The sequence below is a fragment of the Pseudonaja textilis genome, chromosome 1, assembly GCF_049901715.1.
Source record: "Pseudonaja textilis isolate UNSWEBS1 chromosome 1, rPseTex1.2, whole genome shotgun sequence".
Taxonomy (NCBI): Eukaryota; Metazoa; Chordata; class Lepidosauria; order Squamata; family Elapidae; genus Pseudonaja; species Pseudonaja textilis.
This window is the reverse complement of record NC_141990.1, coordinates 148,465,394-148,477,670: the sequence shown is the minus strand read 5'-3', so window position 1 is coordinate 148,477,670 and position 12,277 is coordinate 148,465,394. Positions and strand designations below refer to the sequence as shown.

The 12,277-nt window shown below is 36.8% G+C and overlaps 1 protein-coding gene across 1 annotated transcript in view; it reads right to left on the bottom strand.

The window, feature by feature from the left end:
- The window catches only part of SPTLC3 (serine palmitoyltransferase long chain base subunit 3), a 104,085-nt gene extending 93,435 nt beyond the window's left edge, over window positions 1-10,650 (bottom strand). Inside the window, exon 1 of the mRNA XM_026710400.2 lies at window positions 10,215-10,650. Coding sequence (XP_026566185.1) covers window positions 10,215-10,325 — 111 coding nt within the window. The 5' untranslated portion in view covers window positions 10,326-10,650. The remainder of the gene's footprint in view (window positions 1-10,214) is intronic.
- Window positions 10,651-12,277: the final 1,627 nt, after the last annotated feature.

Here is a 12,277-nt window from a genome sequence, read left to right as displayed (position 1 = left end):
AAGTATTGGAGACTGATTCAGACATGGGTGGAACAAATGGTGGAAAGCGTATTCCATTTAGGCCAGAATTTTTTCTCCTAGGAATAATATCAGAAGGCTATAGGAAGGATTTAATTTATCTAATAGTCCATGTGTTGACAGCGCCTAGAATAATATATGTGCAATACTGGAAGATATAAAGCATACCGCCGGAAACAGAGATAATACAGAAAATTATGGCATGTGCAGAATCAGATAAATTAACCCTAGAATTAAAAAACAAGGGGGAAACTGCGTACTATGAAACCTGGAATAAATTCTATCATTGGTTGCATAGAAGAAGGCAAGATCGGAACTTAAGTAGTTATGATGATTAGAATAATTAGTAAACAACGTATCAAACAAGAAGACTGTAAATGGTGAAGTAAAATGTATATATGTATAACAACTGCAATGCCAGAAAGGCTGCACTGCGTTGTATTCTTATAATTAAAATAAAAAATAGAAAAAAAAGGTGTGGTCAGAATTCAAAGGAGATGAAGATAATTTGCCACAGCACACTTTCTATAGATGTGACCACAGCACACTTTCTATAGACTTCATTCATACCACTTAGACTTTCATAACTGCAAATATTAAAAGAAATGCACAAGGCAAACATGAAGTACCCAATCATAGGAAAGAGAAAGATTTCTCTCAGAAGATTTCCCTCAGAAACTCACCTCATCACATACATTTGGGCTTCTCCCCAAATGCTTTCCTCCAAATGCATGGCTCTAAAACAGCTTCCTTTTATGCTCATCAAGTTTATCTTAAAGCAGTGTTGGCAAACCTTTTTGGCATCAAGTGCTGAAACGGGAACCTGAGCGTGGGGGAGCATCAGAAGAGTAGTTCTCCGGTGCGTGCACATGGGAACACCAGAAACCAGAAGAGCAGCTCCCTGGTGCATCCGCATGGGAACGCGAAACCTGGAAGGGCAGCTTCCGGATTCTGGCATGCCAGGTGTTCTTCATGCATGCATGCACAAGTTGGCCACCTGGTCTTCTGGCACAAATGAGCGCACAAAGACCAGCTGGCCAGCACACGTGTACACTGGAACCCAGAAGAGCAACAGGCAACAGCTGGCAGTTTGCCATCCAATTTCACAATCTCTCATTCCCTTCCCCCATCTAGCAGCACCCACTTACCTGGAAGGAAGATTTTCAATGCTCCCCACCAGATTCCCACAAGGAAGTTCAATGGGTATCTTTTATCTTTACTCAAATTCCCTCTGATCATACCTGATAAAAATGTTTCGGGTTCCAAATTCAATTTATATTTTGTAAACTCAAAAAGCCATCTCTGTATTTTCTTCCAGTATTATTTGACCTCTATACATTGCCACCACACATGGAAAAACGTTCCTTTCTTTTGTTTGCACTTCCAGCATTTTGGTTTCAAGGTTGGATACATTTTCACCAGTCATGCCGGCACTAAGTGCCATCTACAAAACATTTCATATTGATTTTCTTGGAATGCCGTCGACAAGGTCAGCTTCCAGTTCTCAGTCCAAGTCTTTTCCCACTCATCCAAATTTATATTATGACCCACATTTCTTGACCAGGCAATCATTGGTCCCTTAACAATTTCCTCCTCTAGTTCTATCTCCAGTAAATAATTATATGTTCGTGTTATAAATTTTATATCTTTGCCTGTCAAGATTTGGTCCAATTTTTGTAAATCTTTATCTATCCCTAGCTCCTTTACATCTTTCTTAAATTTGGTTTGAATTTGCAAATATACCCACCAGTCTAATATTATCCCTTGTTCTTTTAGTTTATCCAGTGTTTTTAATTCCCCCTGTTCATCTACCAATTCTTTATATCTAATCATTTTTTTAATGTCCCTTGCATTTGGATATAATATAGCTTCCATAGGTGAGATCCAGTTTGGTCTTTTCAAATAATGCTTTTTTAAAATTTTCTCCCATATTTGTAAAAGTGAGTCCCTTATCAAAGTCTATGTACACATCTTAACTGCAGCAAGAATCACGTTAGCACAAAATTGGAAGAGTGATAAAATACCACCACATGAAGTTTTTGATTCAAAAAATAATAGACTGTGCTGAACTAGATAAATTCACTATGGAACTGAAAGGCAAAGAGGATCGAGAATACTATATGACATGGGAGAGGTGGTACAAATGGACGAAGGATAAAGATAAAAATAATGTATAGTCACAAAATAAAAAACTTGTATATACAATGACACAATAACTGTTAATGGAAATGAGATTTTTGTATTTTTCGTTTATAAAGAATAAAAATTATTTTTTTAAAAAAAAGTTCAATGGGGAAGCTGGCAAGAAGTTGGAAGTCACTCCCACTTCTATTGCTTTTTTGCCCATGCTCGGTCATTACTTTTCTCTTTAGTTAAGGGAATAATTCTAAAACAATGACCTAATTAGGCACAGGTTGTCCAGTACACCGTTAAAACTCAGAACATAACTGTCTCCATTAAGGGTTGTTGGTCTGATTTGTCTGCATGCCAAGTCTCCAGGAATCCCCTAACATTTTTGGATTTACAGTAGCTTGGTGTAGGATGCTCTCAGTTTCCCAGTTTAAATTAAGGTTATCTGTGTGTTATGAAATTAAGGGGTTTCATCATTGTGTCTTTTGATTGCTAGTTGATATTGATGGATGTACTCTGCTAGACTTCTGCCTGTTTGTCATATATAGTGGCTATCAACATTCTTTATATTATATGTTGCGTATTACTCCTGTTCTTTTTCTTCTTGGGCTACTGGATCTTTTGATTTACTTAAGATGTTTTGGAGGACTTTAGTTGGTTTGTGCGCTCTGATGATGGCACTGTGTTAAAATCTCGCTTGTTTCTGAGATGTCTTTCAGGTATGGCAGTGTTATACTCTTTATAGCTTGTGTTGGTTGTGCCGTAGTGGGTTGAGCATCAGGCACTTTTAGATAAAGTTGCATGGGTATCCACTTTGTTGGAAGAAATTGTATAAGCAGCCAGTTTCCCTTTTTTGGATGCTTTGGGTTGTTGCAATAAATTTGTATAATGTTCTTATCTAGTACCTTTTTTGGAAAGTTGGGTTTACTTTGCTGGTGGAGTATTTGGTTAATGTGTGTGGTTTCTAATAGACTTGTGTTTCTAATTTGCTGATAAGAAGATACAGAAAGGGCAGCGTTTTGTTGTTTTTGTTCTCTTCTGAATTTTATTCCTTTGAAGATGATATTGATTGCTTCATGTGTGTTCTCTAATTGTTCTTTTATTATGACAAAGGTGTCATCCACATAACAGAGCTATACTTTTGGTTTTATCTGAAGGAAGGCTATGGTTTCTAGATGCTACATTATAGTATCTGCCACAATACTGAGAGTGGTGATCTCGTGGGTGTTCCTCTATTTTGTTGATATATTTATCCATCAAACCGAAAGTCGGATGTGAGACAGGAGGTTGCTGAGGTCCATTATTCTGGGTATTTTGATCTTAGTGTATTTGGTTAGGATAGGTAGGTTGTAAAATACTGCTGCCATGGATTGTTTCTCTAGTTCTAAGGTTTACGGGGGTAAAGAGTGCTGTGTGATCAAACAAAACCATAATCTCTTCTTTTGAAGACACTGTAGTGGGAAGTTGTAGTGGGTGTTGGGGAGGCAATTGAAGGATGCAGTTCTGGGGATAAATTATGGGGATTTATGTTTGCCAAAGGGGGAAAAAGTTTTACGATATTGTGTGTTCTGAATTGATTATAAAATTCAGTATAAAGCTGTGAAGGGATTACGTGTCATTATGATAATTTGTACAAAAGAAAAAAATGCATCACCAAGAAACAAATAGCATAATGGAGAAAAGAAAAAGAAAAACATGGTTACTACAGGATTTGGCTCTGCAGATAGGAACATTATTATTTATATATATTTATATATGTTCCATAAATTTTATATATTTGTAGGATTAATGGCTGTAGTACGGAACATTATATATTACCTGCAATTTCAGAGAGAGACTTGGTTGGATAACTAGAGATCCATTAGCTACATAAATCTCTAAAAAATGTTTATTTTTCCCAATTTTTTGCATGGCTTACATCATGCAGGACCAAGATCCTGTGATTGCCTTATATATAAGAAAATTAACAATTTTGAATATACCCACTATCACTTATACTGAAAGAATTACATCTGCAGGAACAAAAACTATAAACTCCAAAGTGGGGTTGGCGTGCATCAACTGACTTATTTGGTTGATTGATTGCTGTCACCAGGGGAGTGAGGGGTTATTGTTCGCTATTGTTTGCATATTGGGTTTCTAGCTTCATAAGCTGCCCGGAGTCACTGAGAGTGAGTTGGACAGCCATGTACATTTTTAAAATAAATAATATAATAATCCAGTAATAAATAATAAAATAATTCCATAAAATGTGACAAGAAGCAAATTCACCTGTGGAAATCCAACTGAAAATATTCAGTTTCCATGCTTCATACAGTATAACATTGCAGTGTTGCTTCATTTGGAATACTTGGAATACTGCATTCAATTCTGATAACTTAACTAACATACTTACTGACACACTAACTAACATACAAGCTGAAAGGAACGTAGAGTAAAAAATTCAAGCAATCAAGAGGTTAAAGTAATTTTTTATTTGAATCTAGCTCAATTAAATCCACATTGCCTTTTTGTCAATAATTGGTCACTGGTTTTGTAAGCATTTTTTTTTTCAATTTCACAATCTAATCTACAGTTTGGGGATTTCTGGTGATCTCGTACTGACAAAAGTTATTTGCTTAGCTCAAGATTGAATGGATGCTGTTACCTGATGTTAAATGACCAAGCAGTTAAATAGTCCCTACTGAAGAAAGGCTGAATTTGAATGAACTTTAATTTAATAACTGGAAGAAGACTGAATACTAATAGATTAAAAACAAACAGTATTCCACAGGACATGTGATTTCTAAAACCTATTCACCTACACTTTAATTTGCTTTAAATTAGGGTTCTGATTACATTTTAGTCAGGCAAATGGAATTACTAGATAGCAAATATCATAGGGAGATCAACTACCTTCCTTTTGTTTTGTGAAATTCATAAAAAAATGAATTGACAGTTTTGGTGAACTCTTTTAATCTCCAGTATATTGTCCTATCTTGGTGATGGATTAAAGGCACTTTTCAAGGAAAGCCACTAGTTGCATCTGTCCTTTCAAATATCAAATAGTATTCCTTACCTAATGGGTGGGTAGGGGTGACAGATGTAATCCATCATATATGAGAAGCCAAGAAAGTTAAGAGAATCTATGATGCACCCTATTCAATGGCTAAGGTAAAATCAAACAAACTACATATTACTTTAGCATATTATCTATAACCCATAGCATTATACTAAGCATATGAGATTTAATGTAATATTTTGTATGAACACATTTGTAATTTGTCATGGATTATAATATAGTACAGGGCCTATCCTCTATGATAGTAGGTTTTGGTGTTGATGGTCTTAATCTAAACATAGGTGCAGCCAAGAGCTAAAATAGGTTCAGAAAGAGGATTAAGTTATGAAATGGGAGTGTTAAGCTTTTATGAAGCTTAGGATCTATTTTGCCAATTGATATCCCTCAAAAAACATAAAAGCACCACTTTCTAGAAGCTACAGATATTCTATTTTTCATACCCAATGCTAAGGCACAATGACAAGCTTTATATCGCTAATATTTGAGTTCACACTTCATATTTAGTGAAAGCCAAAAAGCATTGCAGCTTAGCATACTGGAATCTTTACTGTCAAGTTTTAAATTTCCAGTATCATTTCTACAAAGGCAACTAAGAATAGGACTACAACTGGTTTATAGCATATTTATCTGAAATTGCTTCCAGCCTTACATTTATTGTATTTTGTTTTGCCTCACCCATGAAGTGTTATCGGGAAGAACTAAATGCCATTGTTTTCTATCTGAAACTCAGTGTTTCCCTTCCATTTTGTTTCTTCACCTCAGAAAATGTGTTAGACAGATTTAAAAGCTATGACTCAATTGTTCTAAGCAATTTTTATTTTTTAATGTCATGTTGGTTTTAAAAGATAAAGAATCCAACTACTGTGATGTATAAAATGTGATTTACATCTTTTTTGTGAGGTTACACGAGCTTTTTGTTTAGCAAAACTTGGTTAAAACAAGTCATGATTTGGCACTGGTGAACCAAGTCAGTATCTTTTAACTGGTAAAATAAGGCACTTTTATCTGGAAACTTCCTTTCTCTTACTGCATTAATCCTAGAGTATGATTTCCATTGAGATTTCCTCCTTGGGAGAGGATGATACTATCAACCTTCAATAAGAAACCTTCCTCATACTCAGCAGTTTTTGAAAACTATAGACCAGTTTACAAACTTCTTTTTGAGAGAACATGTTTAGATTCAACTGTAGAAAATTTGAGAGAAAGCAGATTACACGGTCCTTTTCAGCAAGATGTTGAGCTGGGCATGGGATGGAGTCAGCATTGATTGCTCCAGTGGATGGCCTTTACTGGGACCCAGATATGGGAAAGTGTGCCCTTCTTGTCCTAGGTGACCAATTTGTAGATGCTGATACTGTCCACCATGGTATCCCTCTGGGGATTCAATGCGGTGTTCTGAAGTGGGTCCATTCCTATCCCAGTAGGCAATTCTAGTCAGTGGTACTGGGAGAAGAAAGACTGGGGATTCATACAGACTAATCCTTGCCTTCTTTAGCATCTATATGACACCATTTTGAGATGTCACCCCACAGTTTAGAGGCGATAGAGGTGATACAACCAATATACTGATATTTAGCTATATATTTCTACCCTGGATCTACAAAAGACGTTGCTGAAATCTTATCATCATGCCTGCAAGCTGCTAAGTTTTGGATAGGAGGTAATGGTCTAAAGTTGAACCTAGCAAGATGGAATTACTGTTTGCTCATTCTGGTTTCTGTCATGGACTGAAATGCCACTCATAGCTAGTGCTCAAAAGGCAGACTGATTTGCTGGATTTATGAGATTTAGAGAATGCCTGATTTGATAATAATAATAATGGCTTTACATCAAAATAAGAATAAAAGGAAAGCAATAAAAGCATACTTTCTCTAACAAAAAAGCATTACCAACAGGGCTTCACAAACACCTTACCTTAGGACCCTTGGAGAACAGTCAATTTTTTTTAAGACTTCCAAACCATCATGAGGATGGAATGGATGCTGTGGAGGGAAGACTTGGGGGGTGAGTTATTTTCAGCTCTCTCTCTTGCAGGTTGATGTGCAATGATGATTCATGTCCTTGAAACCCATGCAATTAAAGTATTGTAATGTGCTCTTCATAGAGTTGCTTCTGAAGGCCATTTAAAACCTATAGTTAGTCCAAAATACAGTAGCTTAGTTGTTAATGTATGCTACTTGCCATGATCAATATTATACTGTACTGTGGGTCCGGCAATGGTTACCAGCATCTAGGTGCAATTTAAAGTATTAGTTTTGCCTTACAAAAGCCTTCATAAGTTTTGTATTTAGGTAATTTCAGGATCACTATTTCAATTCTGCTAAGGTGATCCTCCCAGGAAAAATGGTTCATAGTATCCTAACATCATTAGGTGAGGAAGTCTAAAGTCAGAAAACAGTGCTTTTCCATCATGGAAATAATGTTATGGAACACACAGAACCGACTCCCTTTAGAAGTTAGGCAGGCCCACCTCTATAGCATTCTATTATATTTATTATACAAATTTTTATCTCGTATCTTACTATAAGCTGCTGTGAACATTTGACAAGATTAAGTATTACTTTGTAAATTTAATAAATACATAATTTGTATAGTTACCTACACTGTTGTTGCTGTAGAAAGTTCAAATTTGATCTATTCTAGCCAGTTTCAGGGAACATGCACTGAGAGGGGATGACTGTAACTGAAAAAACTTCAAAATACCTTTGTCAGTTGTGACCAAGGTACAAGAGTTTATATTTTCAGCAAACTTTAGTTCTTTTAAATCAGCATTAACGATAGTTAGCTAGCATTCAGAATTTCAACCATATAAGTTTGTTTGTACAGTGACAGTCTAGAATTTACAAAACCAACTAAAGATCTAAAACTGACTTATGTGATAAGGTTAAGTAGTAATCTAAACATGTGACTATTACGTTATGGGAAGTCCTTAGTTTTCATTCTTTCTAGATTCTTCCCCGGAGTTAGGCAATTAACAAACATATATTAAGAATGGTATTTTCAAAATAATTCAGCAACTAAGTTAAATAAATTAACTGTAAATGTAATAAATAAAAAATAAAACAACTAAAATGACCCGAATATTTAAAAAAATTCAGTAGTTATTGAAGTAAACTTTGGCTGGTTAGTAGGGAAATAAGTTTATATAAACCTGTAATATTAATAAAGATTTCAATAAGTAAATTTCAGAGATTCCTTTCTTCTAAACAGCATTGAACAGTTTTCCATTAATGAATATTTAAATCATGAATGTACTTATGGTACACTAAATATAGATACATTTACATATACTATATACAATAAATTGATGATTTCTATACCAAACATGTGAGGTGATGTAAGTCAGAAACTGTTCACTCTAATAAAGGAAAGAAAATATTATTCCACAAGCAGACACTATAGAACTGTATGACTGGTTTTTCGGAAAATTCCATTATCTTTCTGGGAGATAGTTGGATTATTTCAGATAAACTAGGAAAATACCCATTTCTTCAGGAATAGTGTAAGACGAAACCTCAATAAATTTGAATTCTACACTGCAATCTATTAGGAATTCTCTCTAAACCACTTTGTATTTGAAAAACATTAATTTATCAAATATTATTTTTGCTTCCTATAACCACTTTAGTATGTTAGGTATTATATTACAATATATGCTCTTCTCTCTAAAGTATAGCATCATTCTCTCCTCCCCCCCCCCTTTTTTTTTTTACCGCCAAGCAATTACTACTCACAGAAACTCCTTGGGTTAGGCCCTGCGTGGATCTGTTTAATAAGTCATAGTAAAATTTTGGTAATAAGAACATTAAGATCAGAAATACTTATATACAAGGTCAAGTCTGAGGAATTTAGTCAGCAGCACCTGTTATTTCACCAGACATATTTAACAATGTCAGGAAAGGTGGAACAAGATACTAACTTAAGAAAGGACACTCCACCTCAGCTAAGAAAGCCCAAGTGGCTACTTCATTTCTAGCCTCTTCAGCTATTGATTGATAAGAAAAGCTAATTTTTACCTCAAAGGAAAGGATTGCAAACTCAGCACAGGAGCACACACTGGGTTTTTGGCCCAACCTCTATCATCTTAAGGAGAAATATTTTTCTGGGGACTTCTAGAGAGCTGCTTACTAGCCATCATATTGCTAGCATTCATTCTGTTCAAACCTGATGCCATCTTTAGATCATTTGGAGCAGCAAGGGAAGGGAAGCCATGTTTTGTATTACACATTTATGCGTTAGGATGTATGCCAACCTTGAGCATCAGACCACCAGTTTAATTACAATAATCAAAACAATAAGTTAACTGACCTGCGATCAAGGATACTACATTCCACCTTTTTCCTCATTCCAACTAAACCTTTCAAAAATCCCATCTTCTGTTAGAAAATCACCCCCAAACACAAACAGCCTTGCTTCTCCAACCAATGTCAAGACCTGTTTGGCAAGATGACACCTGAAAAACTCGTCAGGAAGCCTCCGAGAGGTGTGACTGAGAGGTGTGACTACCAGTGAAAAGTTGAAATTGAGAAAGATAAAGTGAGGGACGCCAGTAATACCTCAAAATAAAGAAGATACCATCAGTTTACTCCCAACGGAGAAGAGCAGAGAAGCGAGCTGGTGTGTGAAACAACCTACAAAAGCATCTCACTTGCACAGGCCAATGATGGATTTGCAAATCAGAGCCAAAAAAACAACCCATAATTGACCTGGCATTTATGAGAAAGAGTTTGAGGTTTTGCTTTTTTTTTAAAGGAGCAATTAATAACGTTATACAGGTTTTATGATGAAAGGGAGAATTCTCCATGACATTATCCGCAATGTATGAGAAAAAGGGGAAATGAGTTCTTCCCGGCTTGCTTTAGGCAACCACATGCCGCGGGTTGAAAACTTTTAACGTTGGGGAAGACGGGCAGACGGTACATCTAAAAAAGTTTCCATTAAAATAACGGCGGAGAAATCAAAAGCCAGGCAAGTTGGGGAGCCGATCCTGGAGTGTAGAGCTTACCTTGGTTTCCTTAACCACGCCGTTTTTCTTGTGGATCCCGTGTTTTAAGAAGTTATTTTTTTTCTGACGACAGTGTAGATGTCCATTGGAGAGACCTTTCGGGTGAGCCATTTGCTTTTAACACACACACACACACCAGGTTTCTAGTCCCTTAGGAACGCCTCGGTACTTCAAACTTCAAAAAGTTCAGCAAAAAAAAACACCCACCAACCCGATTCCTTTAAGAAAGAGCTGTATAAAGGTATCCAACTGGTCCGGATGGCTGATCGGGGAGATCGTTGTTGTTGTTGTTTTAATCACTTCATACAATCTCAACCACTTAAAAGGTAAACGCTCCCCGTAGTCCCAGCAAGCGAAAACTGCAAAACGGGGATTTACTGCAATCGCAAAGCGTAGAGCCCATCCTGTTGCTGAGCGCACCGAGCTGTGACTCGAAGGGAATTAAGCGAAGCTGCTAAAAAGGAGGGCGGAGAAGAAGGCGGGAACGCTTCGAGGCAGGCAGGCTGCTTGCTAAGGGACTTAAAATGCGCAAAGCTGGCTTTGTTCAGGGCGCTCCGTGCGCCTTTTACATTGAATCTTAAAGGCTTGCTCTACTTGTATGGCGAGGAATCTGCAAGGAGAAGCCTCCATGTTCGCTTTCTCTCTCTCTCTCTTCTCTCTCTCACACACACAATCTGTACAAAAAGACTGCTTACTTTTAAACTAACTTTCCTCTCCCTCCCTCCCGCTCCAGCCCCATTGTCAGGAGAATCCTTAACCGATCTGAAAGTATTTTTTTTTCTGGAAGAGAAGCGTTGGTGTTGATCATCGCCCTACGACGAGAATAGCCCCACGACGAGATAGGCGGCAAATAAAATTTAACAAACAAACAATAGATTAGATAGATGGATAGATGGATAGATGGATAGATGGATAGATAGATAGATAGATAGATAGATAGATAGATAGATAGATAGATAGATAGATAGATAGATGTCATTGCTAAACTACAGTAAACCTACCAATTATTTTTCAGGGAAAGACTCCACTAGGTGTCTGCTCTTAAAGATTAAGAATTTAGGTTGATTTTAGGTGGACCAGCAAGTCATAGGATTATTTGCTATTTTGATAGAAAACAAAAATCAGGAAAGCTGAAGGCAAAAAAGTTAGGTGCAGGGTACTGCTGCTGGCTTGGAAATCCAAATTTAGCAACTTTAACAGGTTTTGGGCCTGCTTCTTCCTGCTGGTGTGTACTGATGTGTTGAGGATCCAGATCTTGTTCCCCTAGCCACTTTTTCATAAAGCAGGTTGTAGTCTTGGTGCTGTAATATTTGTGTTAATTTAAGCACATTAACCTAATGAATTCCAAAACCTGGTTTCTACCAAATGCAGTTTCTCCCTCATTATACGATGTTGTGGGAAAAGTATGCCTCATGAATAGTGTTCAAAGTTCAGCAGGAATACATGCAGGAATATACAACTATTTGTATTAATATAATTACGATGGTGAAAGAACCGGTTTGATGCATTGGTTATGGTCTAAGTATTAGGTATTTGTTCTGGGAAGAAGATGGGCGGTTTTTAAATATGATAAGTAAACAGAAATAAGGCATCAAGTCAGCTGCGTGACCTTGGCCCAATCACTTTCTCTCAACTCTAGGAAAAAGATGCAGAAATTACAGGCATGCCAAGATATATCCACATAATACCTTCACTTCAACAACTGTATTGTTTACCAGTGGGATTCAGAGTGCAATTCCAAGTGCTGGCTATCACCTATAAAGCCCTTCATGACATAGGACCTGGCTATCTGAGGGACCCTAATAGTTTTTGCCAATCTTTGATGATCATACACAACCAGCATGCTTTGTATGGCACCAAGGGGACACAGGAAAGAGGTTTTCTGGAATGACATTTATTTAAATGAGTCCCAAAAACCTATCTCTTCTCCCAAGCCTTGGGCTGGAGCACCTCTTGTGGGATGTTTGATCTGGCAGTGATCACATTATTTTTCCAGAGAATCATTTTTTGCATTATTTTATTTTTTAATAGTTTCACATTGTACACCGACTAGAGTTGTGAGG